The following is a 23,257-nucleotide window of genomic DNA, read 5'->3' as shown; positions in this document are numbered from 1 at the left end:
GCATACAAATTTAGCGAAAGTGCGTCTGTGAAAGTGCTGCTACTCAAAACACGTCGACATGGAGAATAGGAACAGCTACACAGTCGCCGTGGTTACAGAAATGTGAAATGGTTTTCAAAACAGAGCTGCACACCTTTTCCGCTGAATTCATTCGTGTTTATCGAAACTACACTCATAAGGAAAGAAACTAATGTAAGTATTGTTTTTTGATAACATAAAAGCGAATCGAGTATTAAGCTAAAGGCTAATGTTAGATGAGTTGTGTACTAGCATTGAAAACGTCCACGTCAGATAATGTGTCGATAAAGTGTCTTTTTATTTACTATTTGGGTACAATTTAAGGTGGTTGTCACAGTGCACAGCGTTTAGCATGATTTCCATTTTCATTATTTATGATGACGGAGCATCATTTTCCCGACAGTTCTGACAGCATGTATTTTTGTAGGCCGTGCCTATTTTTCCTGCTGAAAAAAAAATGTCGGTTTTTCTGGTCGCTGTCAGTGACCACGTTTACAGTGCTTATATGATCAATTACTTGTTCACATCTGACATAAATACGCGTACATAACCACAGGTGGGTAATTCCGACTTTAATGAGTGAAAGTCCTGTCATGTATGTTTCTGCCTGTGTACTAAAAACAAGTGATTTCGCTTATTAGCTACCTGCCTTAAGTGGGTAGATGGAACAAATATTTGGTTGGACTTTTACTCACTGCAGCTGGTATTGCCTACTCTGTGCATAACCTACATAATATAAACACTACCCTAACTTTAACCTAAAAGACTAACTTCAGTATAAGGCCCCATTAAAAAAGTTTATCATCCCGCCCACATGCTGAAATTGGCAAACATCAATTTTTTTTATTTTTGGCTAATTTCATTGACAGCAGTACAGCTGATGCAAGAATCTGTACATCTGCTAGGTGACAAGTATGCTTTGGCCGAAAATGGCTGAAGTTTACCTAGCGGGCCCAGAACTTTCTGTTTTTTGTCATTGACAATCACACAGTCAGTTGGTATATCTCACTCACACACAGTGTGCATGTTCATCACACTACTAGCGTGCAGTACACTGTATTCAAAATGGAAACAAGATTTATTTTAAAAAATAGCTGATATTTTCAGTTCCTCACTTGCTATATGGGTGCTGTATGTGTCATTTTTCAGGTTTGACATGACATTGTATGTACCTGTTTCTAAGAATGGGGAAAAAACCCCGCCCATCTTCATCAATTTTTTTCTGTTGTCAAGGATGATAAATTAATATTTTTTTATGGGGCCTAAACTGATATATTGGCCATTCGTGTTGTACTGAGATGTCACATACATTAGGTCACATTATTTGAGATCAGAACAAATTTAAAAATAAATGGCAAATGTAAATAGCGCTTTTCCATCTGTATCAGACGCTCAAAGCGCTTTACAATTATGCCTCACATTTGCCCCGATGTCAGGCTGCTGCCATGCAAGGCACCCACTACACACCGGGAGCAACTACGGGATTAAGGACCTTGCCCAAGGGCCCTTCGTGATTTTCCAGTCAGGCTGGGATTTGAACCGAGGATTCTCTTTTCTCAAGCCCAGCGCTTAACTACTGGACCATCACCTCCTCCAATGAAATCAATATTTCACTTTTTTTTTCCTCCTTTTTTTAGAGCACATGACAGACATTCGTGGTTACATAAACCACACAGCTTCACTTTGTTTTAGATCACATAACAAATTTAAAAGCAGATGTTTTCATTACCTACAGGGCCTACTATTAATGTGGATGTGAAATCCATTAGCCTAGTGGGGAAATTAGTGCAGGAAATCCACTATGGTGACAATGTATTTTATGTACCAGGAAGGGAAATTTTCAAGTTGAGACTGTGTCTGTTTCTGCAGATGTACCCATTAAGAGCGGACATGTTTTGATTTCTAGCTGCTCATACTAAATGGATTGTCATATCTTCATTGTAGGGTTACAGCGACATGGACAGTGACCTGAGTCCCCAGGATAAAAAAGACTTAGACAAGTTCATTAAGTTCTTTGCCTTGAAGGTAAGAAACTAGAGTAATACGGAAAATGTAGCTGCCTGTGATACAGTTCAGTATTGCAAAATGTTTAAAATTGTTATGCTGATGTTTTTTGTTTTCGCCTGTCAACAATATAGTCAAAATTCCTTCAGTGTTTCTTGCTTAAAGGATACACCTACACACCTTGACAGAGTAGCTGCAGTCTCTCGCCTGCACAACCGCCTTGACATGTTTGACTTCCGGGTCATAAACACATGTCTGCTTTCCATCACGTTGTCACTTTTTGCACCAAATTGCATGCAGTATTTCCCTCGTCATTTTTTCTTTGCATTTTCACTTTGTTTTCTGTGTAATTTGCCCAAAAACTCAGAGAAAGTGCCATGTGTCTGATGGGGACATACGAGGGCTGTCCCTGGAAGGAAAAGTATTGCATCACATGCGCTATATTTTACCTCTTTGGTGGCCACCTTCAAACAAGACTATGGTGCCCAGTATCCAGCTGAAACATAGCAATCACCAGTCCACATGAGGCACATTCCACTGGAAGCACATCAACTACATTTGATGATCCTAGTGTCTGTGTGTTTGCAGACTGTCCAGGTGATCGTCCAAGCCCGACTGGGAGAGAAGATCTGCACCCGCTCATCATCATCACCAACTGGCTCTGATTGGGTAGAATATTAGTCATTTTCTCCTCTTTTGCTACTGCAAATAATGGAATTGGATTTACATCTCACTTTACTATAGGTCAACTAATTTGGGTTTTTATTATTTGCTGCAGTTTAATTTGGCTATCAAAGATATTCCAGAGGTGACCCATGAAGCCAAGAAGGCTTTAGCTGGGCAACTGCCAGGCATCGGACGTTCCATGTGTGTGGAAATCTCCCTGAAGACATCAGAGGTAAGCCATTGACCTTTAAAGGTGTCCACACCTGTTCTAGGGATTAATTATATACTAGCACATTGCCCATGGGGATCCACGGGTTCTAGATTGGGTAGTGTTTATAAAATGGGTAGCTGTCATTTTTCAAGGGTGGTAATAAATTATGCAAAGTTTCTCTATTGAGTTGAAATGGTGTGTGAGTCCAGATAGTCTTTAAAAACTTAGACCTCAACAGTTTTTGGAAGAAGAACTCAACCCTTTTATTTCCTGTCAGTTACATAATTTTTTTAATGTTAATTTACTGTCTTAATCTATTTATAAATTAAGGTTCTTGTTATCATATACGCACTATTACTGTTATTATTATTATTATCAGTAATATTATTATTACATCCGTCAAGGTCATGATGAAATGACCTGCATTTACTTGTCTGTCTGTCTTTAGCAGGATTATGTCAAAACTACTGCTCAAATTTTGATGAAAATGTCACCACAGATAGATATTAAGCCATGGAAGAACCCATTAAATTTTGGAGTTGATCTGGATTCAGATTCTGGATCAAGTTTCACTTTATATAGGCTTTGAAGGATTAGTGTTAGCAGAATTACATCAAAACTATACTGCATGGATTTTGACAAAATTTTCAACAAAGATACATTATATTTTGGAGGTGATCCAGATTCTGGATCAAGGTTCACTTTGTATAGGCTTTGAAGGATTATGTCAAAACTGCTTCACGGATTCTCACTTAATTTTCACCACAGATACATATTAAGCCAGGGAAGACTCTATTAAATTTAGGAGGTGATCCGGATCTGGATTCTGGATCAAATTTCTCTTTATAGGCTTTTAAGGATTACATCAAAACTACTTCAGTTTGCACCATAAATACATATTAGGGCATGGAAGACCACCGAATTTTGAAGGTGATCTGGATCCGGATTGGCGGACGTCAGAAATCTTAGATTGCTGTTGTTTTTATTTTATTATTACTTCTATTTTGTCATATGATTTTTAAATGAACCACAATGGAAATAAGCATTTTTAGTTTTTTTTTGTTTGTTTGTTTGTTTTTTTGTCATCCATGGTTTTTAATGTATTTACAATTATTATGTACTTACATTTAACATAAAATCCCAAAATACATAAGCATACAAAACGGAAAATGTCAGCTCTCCCCAGTTTGTCCGTGACCAGACTTGCACACAGGCATGCAGAGCTTTTGTCTTTTCTGCATTCTGCTGCAAGCAGATGCTTTTATATTTACACATGCACAAACAGAGATGGTGGTCGAAGACATCAAACACACTACAGTTTTCACTCATGGTAACGGCAACATGCCACTTAACTAAACTGACTAAACCAACTACAAAAAACAAATCAATAACACGAGTAACACTGTTTAATTAATATGGACCACAGTAACAACATTTAAAACCCCAAAAGCAGAACTCCCATGGTGCATTGCAGCACAACGTCTATTGTTCACTGTTGTTAGCTAATATCCCTCTTTTCTCCAAAAATATTCTATCAACTTTCAGTTTTCGCAGCGTTCATCCTTGACCCAAATTTCATAAGCATACCAAATGGCAAATGTCAGCTCTCCCCAGTTTCTCTGTGATCGAAGCCATACACACTCACGCATACATTCACACAGAGGCAACTTGACTATTAATATAGATGAAATACAGTGTTTTTTCCTGGAAAAATTATACGTGCAAAGATTTAATTCGTAAAACATTTCCTTTCCCCTGCAGTTATACATTTAAAACTTCCATGATTAACAAGAATATAAACATAGCCTGCCCTATCTAGTGGTACTACATAATGCACATACAGTACATGGATGAGACAAGTAGTAAAAGTTCTGTAAGATTTTAAATTTAAACATTTATTGGTTATTCATATATTTTGCCATGTGATTGATTTTATCAGTGAAATAAATCAGTGTAAATCCAAGAGGTGTTATTTCATGTTAATGTAAAATAAATTACTGCAGACATGGATGTCTATATTTTGTAGTAGTTACACTGCACAGCAGACCTTTCTGTGACAACACAGACCTTTCTGTGACAACACAGCACTTCCAAGTATTGCTTTCATGTCAGATATACATGCTCTGCAGACCAAGATTTTGGACCAGATTGCATGTGAATGCTGTGATTTTGTGGCAAAAGTAGATCACAGTCAAACCTTGTCCCGTGCCATAATTCATACACATGACCAAATCTTGGGTTAGTTCTCACATTGTCAGTCGGTTACTCTTGTGACCTAGTTAAAAGTAGGTAATAGTCAAAATTTCACCACCGTAAACTATACACATGCACATAATTTATACACTTTAATTAGATGTATATGCTTTATATGCTGTTATATATTAATAGTACTTCATACTGGTGTGGAGACAGGAGTATGCCAGTTAAAAATTTGTTTTACGTTGATCTTGACAGGATGCTTATTAATAAGTAAACTTCAACCTTCAAAACTGTTCAACTGTTGCTTGTATTTGCAGAAAACTATTGCAACGCAATTTAAATTTTTTCAATTTTTATTTTCATTTATATAGCGCCACAACAGAGTTGCCTCAAGGTGCAGCACTTGTTTATACTTTAAGAATGGAGACTCAAGCAAAAATCACTTTATGCAGAAATGTGAAGCCCATTCGGCTGTGTCTTGGTAGCAGATGGAAACACAGGAAAACTTTGCTGAAGCTTATTTTACTCATAATGTTGCCTGAATTTGTTGCACAAACACTGAGATCTCCTATACTTAAATATCACCAGTGTTTTCAAAATTCTGGGTTTGATTCTGTACACAGTTACTTTGTACACTGTAGTGCTTGTTACAAATCAAAGAAATCACATCATTGTTTTTTATTTCTTTGTTTTGTCACGCAGGGTGACTCGATGGAGTTGGAGACCTGGTGCCTTGAAATGAATGACAAGTGAGCAGATTTGGCTTTCACATATTTTAGATGCAAAAACATGGATAAAATAGTTTTGTTTATACTACTCTTGTGTATGTTTATATGAGCCCTGGTTTTATACAGCTTTTTTATCCATAGAAGTAAAAAATCAAAATGTTTTTCATCAACATTAATGCTGTGATTGCTTCATCATCAGCAACAATAGTAGGTGATTTGTTTGTCCTGCTAGGCTTCTCAACCACTTAAAACTTGGCTGTCTGATGACAATACTGCACATACAGCTTTATGTGGGAGTACACTATGGAGATGAGGAAGGGAAAAAAAGATCCACCAGTAGTTTTATTGAAAATGCTGATACAGACACAGAGCAGCTGCTGCTTTGAGTTATATAATTGCTAACTTTTTCTCTATTTCAGTGGCACTTTGTAGCTGCTTCACATCTTTAAATATGTGATATTGTACAAAATGACTTTTGGTCCACCTGTTTGTGGTTGAGGTTTTCATGGTATAGAAACCCCCAAAACACAGCAATTCTAGGATTATCTCTGTCGTGTTTCTCATTGTATAAGCAAAATTTAGACCAAACACAACTTGTTTTTTGATTTCTGTGACTGGGTATTTCTAGATAAATTAAGCTACGCGGTTGTTTTTCAAATGTCCTGCATCTGCAGAACTGTACTGTCAAGCCTTCTCATACAGTGGGGTAAAAAAGTATTTAGTCAGTTCCTGATTGTGCAAGTTCTCCTATTTAGAAAGAGGAGAGAGTAATTTGTAATTTTCATCATAGGTTACACTTCAACTACAAGAGACAAAATGAGGAAAAAAATTCCAGGAATCACATTGTAGGATTTTTAAAGAATTTATTTATAAATTATGGTGGAAAATAAGTATTTGGTCAGTAACAAACAAGCAAGATTTCTGGCTTTCATAGACCTGTAACGTCTTCTTTAAGACGCTCTTCTGTCCTCCACCTGTTACCTGTATTAATGGCATGTGTTGGAACTCATTATCAGTATAAAAGACACCTGTCCACAGCCTCAAACAATCAGACTCCAAACTCAACCATGGTCAAGACCAAAGAGCCGTCGAAGGACACCAGGAAGAAAATTGTATATCTGCACCAGGCTGGGAAGAGTGAATCTACAATAGTCAAGCAGGTTGGTGTGAATAAATCAACTGTGGGAGCAATTGTAAGGCCAGGCTGAAGTTTGCCAGAGAGCATATGGATGATCCAGAAGAGGATTGGGAGAATATCATGTGGTCAGATGAAACCAAGATAGAACTTTTTGGTAAAAACTCAACTCGTCGTGTTTGGAGGAAGGAGAATGCTGAGTTGCATCCCAAGAACACCATACCTACTGTGAAGCATGGTGGTGGAAACATCATGCTTTGGGGCTGTTTGTCTGCAAAGGGGACAGGACGGCTGAGCCGTGTTAAGGGAAGAATGAACGGGGCCATATATCGTGAGATTTTAAGCCAAAACCTTCTTCCATCAGTGAGAGCATTGAAGATGCAACGTGGCTGGGTCTTCCAGCATGACAATAATCCCAAAAACACCTCTCGGGCAACAAAGGAGTGGCGCTGTAAAAAGCATTTCAAGTTCCTGGAGTGGCCAAGCCAGTCTCCAGACCTCAACGCTATAGACAATTTGTGGAGGGAGTTGAAAGTTCATGTTGCCCAGCGACAGCCCCAAAACATCACTGCTCTACAAGAGATCTGCATGGAGGAATGGGCTAAAATACCAGCTACAGTGTGTGCAAACCTGGTGAAGACTTCCAGGGAATGTTTGACCTCTGTCATTACCAACAAAGATCATGTTACAAAGTATTGAGTTGAACTTTTGTTATTGACCAAGTACTTTTTCCACCATAATTTACAAATAAATTCTTTAAAAATCCTACAATGTGATTTCCTGGAATTTTTTTCTCATTTTGTCTTTCATAGTTGAAGTGTGCCTATGATGAAAATTACAGACCTCTCTTATTTCTGAGTAGAACTTGCACAATCAGGGACTGACTAAATACTTTTTACCCCACTGTACATGAACATGAAAGAAAAGTAATCCTGCCACAAAACCTGTGGAGAGATTTCTGCAGGCTGAGGACAACCTGCATGCACGCCACACTGATTGGATCAGCGTATGCTACCCTTCGCCGAGAGGTGTGGATAACCCAATGAACCCCACTCGTGATGGGGATTGCAATTATTTCTGACAAACGAGGAATTCCCAGTAAGCGCGGAATACTACTATAGATTGGAAGGTTTAGTGAGGTCCTCGGATCAGCCCCACCATGGTTGGAACACAGCCTTAGGAGAGCACCGAGAAGATGATCAGACTTGACTATCGAGGGAAAGTAAAAGTTTTGACAGCATTATTTTTTTAACAGTGTCATTGTTTTAAAAATATATATGGTCATAGTGTTATGTCGCCTAAATCAGCTCTTTTATTTTTAAGTCCACCAAGGACATAATAAAATCGTTTATTTATTTGTCTGTCTGTTAGCAGGGTTACGTCAAAACTGCTGCACGGATTTTGATGAAATTTTCACCACAGATATATATTACACTATGGAAGACTCCACTGAATTTTGGAGGTGATCCAGATCCAGATTTCACTTTATATAGGCTTTGAAGGATTATGTCAAAACTACTGCACAGATTCTCACCAAATTTGCACCACAGATACATATTAGAGCATGGAAGACTCCACTGAATTTTGGAGGTGATCCGGATCCAGATTGGCAGACATCAGAAATCTCGGATTGCTCTTGTGAATATTTTAGCATGAACAGCTGATATTGAAATAGTTTGTAAGATTTTACACGTTATGTTTTTGTCACCATAACACCATAAAGAGAATATTGCCCTTAACCTTAAAAAAGAAAGAGGTTCTAATGGTATTAGATTGGACCTCAGTTTTGGACCTCAGTATCTCCATTTTTAATCCACCATGGTTTTAGGACCAGCAAAAAAAAGGTGTCAGGTCTTGCCAAAGATTATAAACTACCTTACAAAAAGAACATTCAGTGTGTGGTATATTAGAGCCACAGCCAAGCTGCTATAATGTAATGATCTGATGCTTTTGTTTCCACTGTAGATGTGATAAAGACATCAAAGTTTCATACACCGTCTACAATCGTTTGTCTGTCCTCCTGAAGTCTCTGCTGGCCATCACCAGAGTAACACCTGCCTATAAACTGTCCAGAAAGCAGGGACATGACTATGTCATATTATACAGGTAATTGAACCGAGTCGTTTATTTTTTTAAATTTAGATTTAAATAGCTTATTTTATGTTGACTTAAGGGCCTTTCACACCGCATGCACTGCACAATCATTCTGCCGCATCCGCTCGCGATTATTGCAAAAGTGGACGTGGCAACAACGCATCTGGATGTGCAGAGGGGGTGGAGATTTCTACATTGCCATCTGGCTTTTCAAGCATCCAGTGAACAACGCCGACAATCGCCATCATGGATTCGCAACAAGAAAAATCAAAACACTCAGTCTGCGAGTCATAACTACAACATTAGGAGCAAAAAGCAGAAGAATGAGTGATGGGCCTCACCCTGCTGGGAGGAACTTTTTGTAGCGACTGTTCAGCGTGACGCGGGTCGGCGCTGAAGCAGCCAGCCCACCCAGAGACCCACACACCTGGTCATAGGGAGAGACAGCAGCCGGTGTGATCGAGGAGAACTCAATCTGAAAGTCTTCTCTTCAGTATACACACACCCAGTTTGAACAGTGGAACTTCTGCAAATTTGTCTGAGAATATAATGTGACATTAGTGCACCACTGAACACTGTTTTATCGGCTAACATTAGTTTAGCCTTTAGCTGCAGAATGAATCATTCGAGATGATTGAACATTTTATATTTGTAAATTGTTTGATCTGTTTTGATTTTTACCCAATAAATATGCACAATAGTTTCTGTTTTGATTTTTACCCAATAAATATGCACAATAGTTTTAATTGTTACTGCTGTGACTACAACATCAGTCTCAATTTTATATGACTTAGTTAAAAAAATTTTTTAAAAATCTATCTAGTAATCAGACTATAAAGAAAATAGGACAGCACTGTTTTGCATTTCTTTATATTGTAAGAAATATATTTCTTCGCGTCCCACATCAGGAACATTTCAACATTTGCTGTGTTTGAGAAACCTGTATATCCATGTGCACTTAAGAACTTCCATTGATGGAGCTGAAAACCAAAGCCTGAAGTCCAGAATTAAGAAGTGAAAATCTCTGCTCTTCAAAATGTGAGGAAAGTGTCTCCAAAAACTCCATCAAGAGGCTGAAGCTGCAGAGATCTTCATCTGGTTAAATGTCCCGAGAGTCCAGCTCACCTGTTGTCGCTGAAAACTCACACCTGCTGCTACACTTCTAAATAAAACAAAGGTTCTTTAAAGAGCAACTATTTTATTATTTGAAAAAGCTGTTTCCTTTCATATTTTAACATTAAATGAATTCAGTCAAACAGACACTTGCACAGGTAGAAGCCCCACTCCTATTGTGCACAATTTCAAAACATTCACAATCACTAGAATAGTGAAATTCATGTTTTAGTAATTGCTCTGTCCTGATTACAACAATCAAAGCAATCACATAGTCAATGAAAATGTAATTAAATGTTGAAATGACTAATAAAAAAAAATGATTTCATTATGAGGTTTATGTCACATTGAGAAATCCTAATTAACAGACACACTGCAGTCACTGTTGCATCATATCCTGTTGTGTTTATAATACTTCTATTTATTCAGGGTGTCTTTTTTGTTGGTTGAAATGCAAATATGAATGAATAAATCTACCAGACTTAAATGTACACATTACTTTTCATGCTATTTTATTTGTCTAAAGATAACTGTCCAAGGTTCATTTTCATGTTAATCAAGAAATAATCTGATCTGAAATAACAATGGACAAGTAATGGTTTTAATTTACTGATGAATATCGCAGATTTCTGAAGAATGTGTTTTTTGTTTTGTTTTGTTTTTTACTTAAAACTTGTAATTTTCTAATTTAATAAACTTTTTTTTGCTTCAAAATGTACAATAATCAGAAATCAAAATTGAGGTTAAAAAAAAAAAACATTGTAAGGATTTTCTTTAGAAAACTGCTGTGTGTAAATTAGCAGTTCTGATGTTCCTCTGATACACATTTATGCATTCTGTCATCTTCCTTGTTTGGCCGAATGCCTCGGTTCTGTTGGATGTGTGAAGCTACATCACAGCTTGCAGGGATGAAAGTTGGATTGAGTTGAACTTTGACCACAGTGAGTTTGATGTCAAGCGGGTGCATGCTCCCGGCGGAGCGTCGTGCAAGCTCGTTTTTTGCGTGTTGCACTGCGACGCGCTTCTTATTGAAAATGAGATTTAAAACAATGCACGTTTGCCCACTCTGTATGAAAGGCCCTTTACATTGATCCTGATCTACAGACAGGCCTGTAAGTATTGTACAGTAACATTTTTTGTACTTTGCCTCTATCTACCACTGCAGTGGAGCTGAAATGAAACAATCAAGATACACTTGTAGTGAACATTTAGCTTTCATTCAAGGGGTTTAAGAGACCATAACTAGTTGGACAAATGAAATAGGGTTGTTTTTGATACACATCACTTTTACAGCCTGTGTACTTTTTTGTTTTTTATAGACAAGCCAGGGGATGGATACATAACCATTTCCATGTCACTGAATATGTCTTGGACTTCTTTTACATCAATCATTAAGAAGTACAAACAGTATGGTACTACTCAATAAAGCTGTATGGAGGGGGCAACCCAAAAACTGAGTAACCATACAAGAAGGAGATGTGAGGGAAGCATCAAGACACTCATGACAACTCTTAAGTTCTTAACAGGCTTCTGAGGATGTGATTAGAGAAGCTGGAGATAGTGTAACTTTTGTCTTTTGCTTCACCAGTTATACAGTTCCTGGTACAGTGGAACAGTATTGTTAAGAAAAAAATGTCTAAGCTTAGAAAGCTCGTGACCTATTCAAACCCAAATTTGGGGTTTTCTTGCTCTGTATGTGATGTCTTCACCAAGATTTTTGTATAGCAACATAAAACTTTGTACACAAGGTCACCTCACAATGATCTCATACAAGTTCATTGTTGGGTGTGTCTTGTTTCCAGCTAGTCAGCAGGTAACCGAGTCAGGTTAATATTGTGCGCATATCATGACAAAGTGTTCATATATCAAGGTGAAATTTCATACACAAGGTCACCTCAGATAACCCTCAGGAAACTTTGACAGTGATAGGTGTATTTCCTTCCTAATTGTAGCCACCAAGTGGCTGAGTCTCAAAAACCTTGCGTCCGTGTTGCCAAAAATTTAGTATATCAAGATGAAACTTGGTGCACAGTGTCACCTCAGTAAGACCTCACATATGTTCAAGTTATGGTCACATTTCAGTTCTAATTATGGGCCATAGCTTCTGAAACCAAGAATATATGAAAACTCCAGCAGGTCTTCTTTGATCATGATCAGATTTACTACTGTTGACTATACCTAGCTCAGACCTTGCACAGGTAGCTTGAGGTTGGACGTGGTGAAGCAGGTTAGAGTAAGTGTTGTTCAAGACTCTAGAGCTTTTTGTTTCAGGTGAAGGCTTTTAGTCCATGTTTTGATGTGGAAAATATGAGAAATGGTTGTACAGGTTAAACTATTTCTCATATCTTCCATAAACTGTTTCCTAATACAGTTGAGTTTATCTGCTTCATTTCTTTTCAGGATCTACTTTGGGGAAGTCCAGCTGAGTGCATTAGGAGAAGGTAACAGTAAACTCTGGTTTCTGACTCATGTTGTAAATTGACAAATATTACATGTTACTATAGACCTGACCAACCTAGAATTTTCTGATTCTTAGAACTTGATTCACTTGGATGTGGATGCAGTAGTGCCCTCTAATATATCATTCATGTGTCTGGCTAGCCATAGTTTGTGCGCACTCTCATGACAACTCCAGTTCCATTCTGAAAGTCACCCTACATTGGAAGGAGGAGAGAAAATGCAAATACTTTTACAAGTATATTCCTTTTTCAGTCGCTCGGTTTTCATTGGTTCTGGCATAGTGTTTCACTCTCTGAGGAAGTCTCTGTCAAATTCTCACAAGCAGGAAAGGTACCCTCAGGTTAAGGAGTGTATTACTTCAGGGTCTTGCGCAGGGACACTTCAACACAGCCAAAAGCAATACTGAAACTCAGACTCTTTGGTTTGGACAAAAAGTTCTAATCTACCTTGGTAGAAGAAGAAAAATGTTTGCTCCAGTTTGGAACTGAATACATCATTTGAACTGTGGACTTCTAATCACACCAAACGTACGTATATTGGTGAGTAAATGACCGTATTTTATGCCAGAAATGAGGTCCAGGTTGTTAAAAGCAGCATTTCTCCTTTAATTGGGGTGGCTTATTGTTGTTGACTTATTAGTGCAGCCTATAACTGAAACAATTCTTCAAATGGTGATACAAGCATCAAATTCAGCACAAATACAGCTGGAGCAAAATTAATGGCACAACTTTAACTTTTGACCCCTGTACAAACTGAAACTGACCTTTGACACGATTCTTGCTGCTTTTACGTCATAACTCCATAACATTCAGTCACAGATTGTCCAAACTATACCTTTTTTGGAATCTTTATGATCAGGCAAATAATGTGATGTAGTTACCTCCGCCAAGGAGGTTATGTTTTCGGTCGCGTTTGTTTGTTTGTTTGTCTGTCTGTCAGCAGGATAACTCAAAAGGTTTTTAATGGATTTTGATGAAATTTTGTGGAGTGGTTGGAAATGACAAGAGGAACAAATGATTAAATTTTAGTGGTGATCATGATCCGGATCCCGATGCTAACACGTTAGCATGTCTATGGCATTTTCATTGTTAAAAATTAGCATTAAGCAGTTGCAGCTGTCATCACGTTTGGGTGCATTTGTTTTCAAATTGTAATATTTCTTAAATTTATTTTTGTTTAAATTTTGTGGAGTGGTTGGAAATGACAGGAGGAACAAGTGATTAAATTTTAGTGGTGATCCGGATCACGATCCAGATCCCGATGCTAACGCGTTAGCATGTCTATGGCATTTTCAATGTTAAAAGTTAGCATTAAGCAGTTGCAGCTGTCATCACGTTCGGGTGCATTTGTTTTCAAATTGTAATATTTCTTAAATTTATTTTTGTTTATATATTAATAATCTAATGATTATTATATACAATTTTAGAGAACGAGACAAAAAGAAATAGATCACTGTGCCAAGGAGGGAATCTCTTTAGGGTCAGTGACCCTATGGCCTTGTTTAGAGAAGTTTTTCATAAATGTTAAAAAATTCATATATTTGAAGTTTAGTTGAATAATAAATTGAATTTTGTCTCTTATTTGTTTTTGTCTATAAGCACATGCAATATCAATATCAGTGCTCAGATGACAGTAGCTTCTGGGAAAGGTGCAAGTTGCAATAAACTGTGATGCCAAGCACTAAGGATACATGCTATCCAGTCACAGCAGATGAAACTTTTTTACTACTGAGCAAACATTGTTAGACCTTTTTAGGTTCAGTGATTCCACGGCATGTAGATGTTATGGCATCAGTGACCCCATGGCCTTGGTGGAGGTTTGCACTCTCTGAGTGCTTCTAGTTTTCTATATGATTGGAACATCTTAATTTAGACCAGGGTTGGGCAACTTGTTCCAGAAAGGGTCAAGAGGGTGCAGGTTTTCTTTGCAGCCACTGATTCCACCAGGTGATTTCACTGATTAGCTGATTCCATCTGCTCAGAGTGATATTAATCAGTCAGATCACCTGGTGGAGTCAGTGGCTGCAAAGAAAACCTGCACCCTCTTGGCCCTTTCTGGAACAAGTTGCCCACCCCTGATTTAGACCCCTGTGTAATTCTTCAATTGAGCCCTACCTGGCTGCCTGTTGAAAATTCAAGTGACCAATCAGTTTTTTTTAAAAGCGCTAATGTCTATGGATTATTTGTGCCAAATTTGATGTTTGTATCACCATAAATATTCTAAATATTCTCTTATCTGCTGCACTATATATGAGTCTAGCTGGGGTACCCGGTGCTGGTCGGGTTAACCTGTTTTAGACATAAGCCAAATGCCAATCATTTTAATCAAAACAATTGCCCAATATTTGTTTTTGTAATGTTGATGTCTTATAAATATAATAGTTATGGGCTAAAGTTTGTCCAGCAGAACTATAAGAGGTGGACTCCCCAAACTAAGTGGCAATACTTGGTTAAAAGACACATTTGCAGTCCTTCATGCAGACTTTGTTTTGAAATCAAATTTATAACAAAATTACACACAAAAGGTAGGTAACTGCAAATGTAACTATCAGTGGATCAAAATTGAGGTAGTGGTGTATTTCACTGTTTTTACACTGCAATTTTACAAACATAAAATGAATGTATTCAGACAGGAAGGCAAACTTGGTTGTATAGGACAGTCAGGTGCTTAACAGTTGAGAACATAAAGTAGCTGAAGAAAGGGATTAAATAAACAGAGATGGCCGACACATATACAGGGCTGGAAATTTGAATCTGGCTGGTCATACCCACAGCCGGCTATTTTGGGGGTAATTCTCAGTTCAACTTTAAAAAAAAAAAAAGGTACCAATTTGTTCCCCATGTCATGAAGATTCAGAATATACAAGGTCTATTAGAAAAGAAACCGACCTTTTTATTTTTTCAAAAACTATATGATTTAAATCTTCAAAAGAGTTTGTTGCTCTATAAGAAAGCCCTTCGTGAAGCTAGGACATCTTTCTACTCATCACTAATTGAAGAAAATAAGAACAACCCCAGGTTTCTTTTCAGCACTGTAGCCAGGCTGACAAAGAGTCAGAGCTCTATTGAGCTGAGTATTCCATTAACTTTAACTAGTAATGACTTCATGACTTTCTTTGCTAACAAAATTTTGACTATTAGAGAAAAAATTACTCATAACCATCCCAAAGATGTATCGTTATCTTTGGCTGCTTTCAGTGATGCCGGTATTTGGTTAGACTCTTTCTCTCCGATTGTTCTGTCTGAGTTATTTTCATTAGTTACTTCATCCAAACCATCAACATGCTTATTAGACCCCATTCCTGCCAGGCTACTCAAGGAAGTCCTACCATTATTTAATGCTTCAATCTTAAATATGATCAATCTATCTTTGTTAGTTGGTTATGTACCACAGGCCTTTAAGGTGGCAGTAATTAAACCATTACTTAAAAAGCCATCACTTGACCCAGCTATCTTAGCTAATTATAGGCCAATCTCCAACCTTCCTTTTCTCTCAAAGATTCTTGAGAGGGTAGTTGTAAAACAGCTAACTGATCACCTGCAGAGGAATGGTCTATTTGAAGAGTTTCAGTCAGGTTTTAGAATTCATCATAGTACAGAAACAGCATTAGTGAAGGTTACAAATGATCTTCTTATGGCTTCGGACAGTGGACTTATCTCTGTGCTTGTTCTGTTGGACCTCAGTGCTGCTTTTGATACTGTTGACCATAAAATTTTATTACAGAGATTAGAGCATGTCATAGGTATTAAAGGCATTGCGCTGCGGTGGTTTGAATCATATTTGTCTAATAGATTACAGTTTGTTCATGTAAATGGGGAATCTTCTTCACAGACTAAAGTTAATTATGGAGTTCCACAAGGTTCTGTGCTAGGACCAATTTTATTCACTTTATACATGCTTCCCTTGGGCAGTATTATTAGACGGTATTGCTTAAATTTTCATTGTTACGCAGATGATACCCAGCTTTATCTATCCATGAAGCCAGAGGATACTCACCAACTAGCTAAACTGCAGGATTGTCTTACAGACATAAAGACATGGATGACCTCTAATTTCCTGCTTTTAAACTCAGATAAAACTGAAGTTATTGTACTTGGCCCCACAAATCTTAGAAGCATGGTGTCTAACCAGATCGTTACTCTGGATGGCATTTCCCTGATCTCTGGTAATACTGTGAGAAATCTTGGAGTTATTTTTGATCAGGATATGTCATTCAAAGCGCATATTAAACAAATATGTAGGACTGCCTTTTTGCATTTACGCAATATCTCTAAAATCAGAAAGGTCTTGTCTCAGAGTGATGCTGAAAAACTAATTCATGCATTTGTTTCCTCTAGGCTGGACTATTGTAATTCATTATTATCAGGTTGTCCTAAAAGTTCCCTAAAAAGCCTTCAGTTGGTTCAGAATGCTGCAGCTAGAGTACTGACGGGGACTAGCAGGAGAGAGCATATCTCACCCGTGTTGGCCTCCCTTCATTGGCTTCCTGTTAATGCTAGAATAGAATTTAAAATTCTTCTTCTTACTTATAAGGTTTTGAATAATCAGGTCCCATCTTATCTTAGGGACCTCATAGTACCATATTACCCCATTAGAGCGCTTCGCTCTCAGACTGCGGGCTTACTTGTAGTTCCTAGGGTTTGTAAGAGTAGAATGGGAGGCAGAGCCTTCAGCTTTCAGGCTCCTCTCCTGTGGAACCAGCTCCCAATTCAGATCAGGGAGACAGATACCCTCTCTACTTTTAAGATTAGGCTTAAAACTTTCCTTTTCGCTAAGGCTTATAGTTAGGGCTGGATCGGGTGACCCTGGACCATCCCTTGGTTATGTTGCTTTAGACGTAGACTGTGTTTCATAATTATTGTATGGCCTTGCCTTGCAATGTGGAGCGCCTTGGGGCAACTGTTTGTTGTGATTTGGCGCTATACAAGAAAAAAGTTGATTGATTGATTAAATCACGTGTGATTGCGTCAGACAAGCTTGAACCCTCGTGCACATGCGTGAGTTTTTTCACGCCTGTCGGTTGCGTCATTCACCTGTGGGCAGGCTTTGAGTGAACACTGGTCCACCCCCCTCGTTGGAATTCCTTTGTCTGACTTCTTCCTGAGAGACTGGCGCTTTGCTTGATCAAAATTTTTTCTGAAACTGTAAGGCACATCCAAGTGGACACCATTCGAGAAATTCAGACGGTTTTCTGTGAAAATTTTAACGGCTGATGAGAGATTATGGAGTGTTACTGTTGCTTTAAGGACTGCCCACAGAGCTGGACGGCGTGCCGCGCCCCGAGCTGCCGTCGTCTGCCTGTTTTGAGCTGAAAACTTCCAAATTTAAGCCTCTGTTGACCCAGGACATCGTGAGAGAACAGAGAAGTTTTAGAAGAGGTTGGGATCAGCAGTTTATCCGGACATTCCACTGTTAAAGGAGATTTTGTAATGAAAGACGTGCGGACGGATTCGCGCGTCGCCACCCAGCCACTCATCGCGCGGCGCCACAGCAAAAGACCTCTGTTGGAAGCATTACAGGACAAGTTTGAACATGCCCAGCTGTTAAACAATTTCTCGGATACTCATTCGACTGAAAGCCATCGAAAACCGCCTGAATCTTATGAATGGTTATCAACACGCCTTTTATTGTGGGCAGTCTAAGGCACACCTTTGCACTAATCATGGTGTCTAATCAGCATCTTGATATGGCACACCTTGAGGTGGGATGGATTATCTCAGCAAAGGAGAAGTGCTCACTATCACAGATTTAGACTGGTTTGTGAACAATATTTGAGGGAAATGGTGATATTGTGTATGTGGAAAAAGTTTTAGATCTTTGAGTTCATCGCATACAAAATGGGAGCAAAACCAAAAGTGTTGCGTTTATATTTTTGTTGAGTATATATAGATGTAAGATGCTGCTCCTCAGTGTTTCTCAGTTGCCCTCAAAAGTATTGGAACACTTGGTATTTCACACATTTTAATTTGTTTATTCCATTTCAAATGTATTCAGTTTTTTTTCTAAAATTATCTTCCTTAATTCAAACTGAAAGCAAATCTCTACAACTTGATATAAATTAATTAAAAATATAAAATCCAGCTTCCTGATGAAGTGGTGTAGAGGAGGACTTTCTTAAAAAGAAGACATGAAAGTTCAGCTACAATTTGACAGAAAGTTAATTTGAGATGAAAGCCTAGATTTGATTTTTTGGTGAAAGAAACTTTTGTATTTCTTCATAACTGATGTAAATAATGTCCAAGACATATTCAGTGACTTGGAATGGAATAAAATGTGTGAAATTCCAAGTGTTCCAATACTTTTGAAGGGCACAGTATCCTAACCTTATGATGAGTGCAAAATGAGTGTGGTATTATTACTGTTTTGTTTAAGAATGTTTAATTTTCACTGTTGCTGCACTTTGGGTCAAATCATAGTCATATATCATATTGATATGAAAATTCAGTAAGGTATATCTTCTATTATACATTCCAAATCTAAGGTGGAAATCTACTAGTGTTTACTAAGGTACACCTAAATATCTTAAAAAAAAAAGAGAGAGAGAGTAGAGCCACTTAGGTGCCTGGTCTTGAGAACCAGGAATGGTAGGTTGAAAAGCCTTTTTTATCCCATGGGAACTCTCCCTACCCACCTATGTGGCTCAAGAATATGGACAGCAAGTATATGTGACATTTACATGACAGTTTATACGATAATTTGGCCATATTGTACAGCCATACTGTCAGCTAGCTGAAAACTTTGAATATTAATTTACATCTACATAAAAAAAAAATGCTTAAAGTGGCAGGGGGTTAAGAGGGCTATAATTAGGGGGGTCAGCTGAAAAGCAAAAAAAGAAAAATGCTTTAAAAGGTGGGGAGTTGAGAGGGCGGAGCCCCCCAGAAGCTAAAAGGTTTTAGTCATGCTCATGCTCCCAAGAACTATTTTACTGAAAAAAGTCTGAAGGACCTAAAGGACATGGTTAGACGGTGAGGAGCTTTTCCAAGTATGTGAGAGGCAAATAAAGAAAAATGCCCTCCCAGAAGCTGAAAGGTTTTGCCATGGTAATGCTCACCTGAAGCATTTACTCAAAATAAAGTCTGAAGAACCTAAATGACATGGTGAGATGCTGACGAGCTTTGCTCGTTCATGTCCACGACATATGCATATTATTATGTTCATATTGAAAATACTTTTTAGCCAATAGTTTATTCAAATTTGGGAAGAAATGAAAGTTTCAGGCTTCAAATAAGATTTATTTATTTATTTAAGCTTCACACTTGGAATCCATCTATAAGCACAAACACTATTGGACCTCAGAACCTATGCAGGACTTACTTTTTCTTGCTTCTGTGTGGTGCTGACATGTTTTTGTTTATTATTAAGGTTTCCAGACAGTTCGTGTCGGTGTAGTTGGTACTCCTGTCGGCACAGTCACACTTTCCTGTGCCTACCGCACCAACCTAGCATTCATGTCTAACAGGTAATGAACATAGAACTTCCAAATTAGTGCAGTTGTTTTGGAAATCTATCATTTTTAAGTTCAGTCACTGACTCATCAGTCAGAATTAGCTTCATGAATCAATCACTGAACCATGCTCTTCTGCAGACAGTTTGAGCGGTCAGCTCCCATCATGGGGATCATTGTGGATCACTTCATGGATCTTCCCTGCAGCAATCAGAGACATTCAACAGTGGGACAGCCATGCAACTACAGGTGGGATTTAAAAAGAACAATGTATCCCTACATGGAAGTCCAGTCTGTAAAGGACCACATATATCTGTGGAAACTTCATTCAAGTTCATACAGCTGAAAACCACATTGACATGGTTTATCAGCCACCAGTAATGGAAAGCTTTTTAGATGATATGATGCATCACTTTTTAGAAGGCTTGTGTGAGGCAGTGAATTTCTGCATTTGTAACCATCTGTTTCAACTGAGTGGATCACTGTGGATTACATGCAGGTGGATTACATTATCTGAACAAGCTGAAGAAGGAGTCCTACTTATCTTTGTTGGTAGGTGGGACCCCAGAGGCAGCTGACAGGTACCGGCAGGCCAAGCGTGCTGCAGCCCGTGCGGTCACAGAGGCAAAAACTCGGGTCTGGGAGGAGTTCGGGGAAGCTATGGAGGAGGACTATCGGTCGGCCTCGAAGAGATTCTGGCAAACAGTCTGACACCCCATCGTCACGTCTTCCGAAGAGGAGGCAGAAACTGGGGACCCAGAGGCGGACTCATCCATTACCCAGGCAGAAGTCACCGAGGTGGTTAGAAAGCTCCTCGGTGGCAAGGCTCCTGGGGTGGATGAAATCCGTCCTGAGTACCTTAAGTCTCTGGATGTTGTGGGACTGTCTTGGCTTGACATGCCTCTGCAACATCGCGTGGCGATCGGGGACAGTGCCTCTGGATTGGCAGACCGGGTTGGTGGTCCCTCTGTTTAAGAAGGGGGACCAGAGGGTGTGTTCCAACTCTAGGGGGATCACACTCCTCAGCCTCCCTGGTAAGGTCTATTCCAGAGTACTGGAGAGGAGAATTCGACCGATGGTCGAACCTCGGATTCAGGAGGAGCAGTGTGGTTTTCGTGCTGGTCGCAGCACACTGGACCAGCTCTACATGCTCCATCGGGTGCTCGAGGGTTCATGGGAGTTCGCCCAACCAGTCCACATGTGTTTTGTGGATCTGGAGAAGGCGTTCGACCGTGTCCCTCGGGGCACCCTGTGGGGAGTACGGGGTCCAGGGTCCTTTGCTGAGGGCTATCCGGTCCCTGTATGACCACAGCAGGAGCTTGGTTCGCATTGCCGGTAGTAAGTCAAACCTGTTTCCAGTGCACGTTGGCCTTCGCCATGGCTGCCCTTTGTCACCGGTTCTGTTCATTATTTTTATGGACAGAATTTCTAGGCGCGGCTAGGGTGTAGAGGGGGTCTGGTTTGGGAACCACAGAATCTCGTCTCTGCTGTTTGCGGATGATGTGGTTCTGTTGGCTTCGTCAAATCAGGACCTTCAGCGTGCACTGGGGCAGCTTGCAGCCGAGTGTGAGGCGTCCGGGATGAAAATCAGCACCTCCAAATCCGAGGCCATGGTTCTCGACCGGAAAAAGGTGCTTTGCCCTCTTCAGGTCGGTGGAGTGTCCTTGCCTCAAGTGGAGGAGTTTAAGTATCTCGGGGTCTTGTTCACGAGTGAGGGACGGATGGAGCGTGAGATCGAAAGACGGATCGGTGCAGCGTCTGCAGTGATGCAGTCGCTGTATCGGGCTGTTGTGGTGAAGAGAGAGCTGAGTAGGAGGGCAAAGCTCTCGATTTACCGATCGATCTACGTTCCGATCCTCACCTATGGTCATGAGATTTGGCTCATGACCGAAAGAATGAGATCGTGGGTACAAGCGGCCGAGATGAGTTTCCTCCGCAGGGTGGCTGGGCGCTCCCTTAGAGATAGGATGAGGAGCTCGGTCACTCGGGAGGAGCTCGGAGTCGAGCCGCTGCTCCTCCACGTCGAAAGGAGTCAGTTGAGGTGGCTCGGGCATCTTTTCCGGATGCCCCCTGGACGCCTCGCTGGAGAGGTGTTCGGGCACGGCCCATTGGGAGGAGGCCCCGGGGAAGACCCAGGACACGCTGGAAGGATTACATCTCTCGGCTGGCTTGGGAACGCCTTGGGGTTCCCCCGGAGGAGCTGGGGGAGGTGTGTGTGCATCGGGAGGTCTGGGCGGCTTTGCTTGAGCTGTTGCCCCCGCGACCCGACTCCGGATAAAGCGGAAGAAAATGGATGGATGGATGGATGGATTACATTAGTTACTGTGGTTTTGGGAGCATGAAAATACAAAGGGTGTACAAAAAGCTTTGATGGGGAACTCATATTTTTCAGCCTGGGCTCTTTCTCCTTTAGATATTTTGTGTTCTGTTCACTCAGGATAAAATGATTTTCATCAGGGTAATGTTGAATTTGAGTGCGAACACTGTTGCGGAGCTAAACAGCTACATAATGCAATCATAGGGGGCAAACTAAAAATCCCGGTAAACTGCTTCTTTTTGCAGCTGAAGTCTGGTAGCATGGAGAGGATCCCTATGGAGCTACCACCTGACTGCCACTCGGTTCAGCACCCTGGGTATTCATGTAATTTGTTGAAGGTGATCCGGACCCGAATTGGTGGACATCAGAAATCTCAGATTGCTCTTGTTATGTAATGTGTTGGATGCCGTATCAGTGCATGTTGCCAGACCCTGACCCTTCACCGTTAGGCTCAAAAGATTTTAGGTTTATTAAAGGGTGTTTTTTTGTTTGTTGTTTGTTTTCTTTTTAGGTCAGATTTCCCTTGGTGATATTGAAGGCTGTTTTTTTTGTGTAAGGTTGAATTAATTTTAAAATACCTGCTATATTGTCTGACTACCATGATGTAAACTAAATATGGCTGCATGTAAATGATACGATATGTGAACGTGTATTGAGCATAAACTTTGTCACTGCTCTGTGTATGTGCCCAGGCCTGCAGTTGAGGAGGAGGGAGGACCATTTACAGGAGTTCAGGATTCACAGGAGGTCTGCACCACCTCCTTCTCCACCTCCCCTCCCTCTCAGGTAGTAGAACACCTTTAACCACTGTGCTTATGCTTTTTCTTTATTCTTTGACTCAATCTCTCCATTTTTATACTTTTCA

At 39.7% G+C, this 23,257-nt stretch overlaps 1 protein-coding gene across 4 annotated transcripts in view; it reads left to right on the top strand.

Annotated features, from left to right (window-relative positions):
* Positions 1–37: 37 nt before the first annotated feature.
* Positions 38–23,257, top strand: part of atg13 (ATG13 autophagy related 13 homolog (S. cerevisiae)) — a 61,060-nt gene continuing 37,840 nt past the window's right edge. For 2 of the 4 annotated variants that reach the window (XM_034174057.1, XM_034174049.1), the window contains exons 1-10: positions 38–192; positions 1,963–2,043; positions 2,611–2,691; positions 2,801–2,920; positions 5,801–5,847; positions 8,927–9,067; positions 12,569–12,609; positions 19,994–20,090; positions 20,217–20,324; positions 23,085–23,178. In XM_034174057.1, coding sequence (XP_034029948.1) covers positions 1,975–2,043; positions 2,611–2,691; positions 2,801–2,920; positions 5,801–5,847; positions 8,927–9,067; positions 12,569–12,609; positions 19,994–20,090; positions 20,217–20,324; positions 23,085–23,178 — 798 coding nt within the window. In that variant the 5' untranslated portion in view covers positions 38–192; positions 1,963–1,974. The remainder of the gene's footprint in view (positions 193–1,962; positions 2,044–2,610; positions 2,692–2,800; positions 2,921–5,800; positions 5,848–8,926; positions 9,068–12,568; positions 12,610–19,993; positions 20,091–20,216; positions 20,325–23,084; positions 23,179–23,257) is intronic. The other 2 variants (XM_034174074.1, XM_034174065.1) reach the window with 1 other exon arrangement.

Source organism: Thalassophryne amazonica, chromosome 1 (genome assembly GCF_902500255.1).
Source record: "Thalassophryne amazonica chromosome 1, fThaAma1.1, whole genome shotgun sequence".
In the NCBI taxonomy this organism is placed as follows: Eukaryota; Metazoa; Chordata; class Actinopteri; order Batrachoidiformes; family Batrachoididae; genus Thalassophryne; species Thalassophryne amazonica.
The sequence above is the reverse complement of the archived record's forward strand: the minus strand, read 5'-3'. Positions and strand labels throughout refer to the sequence as shown.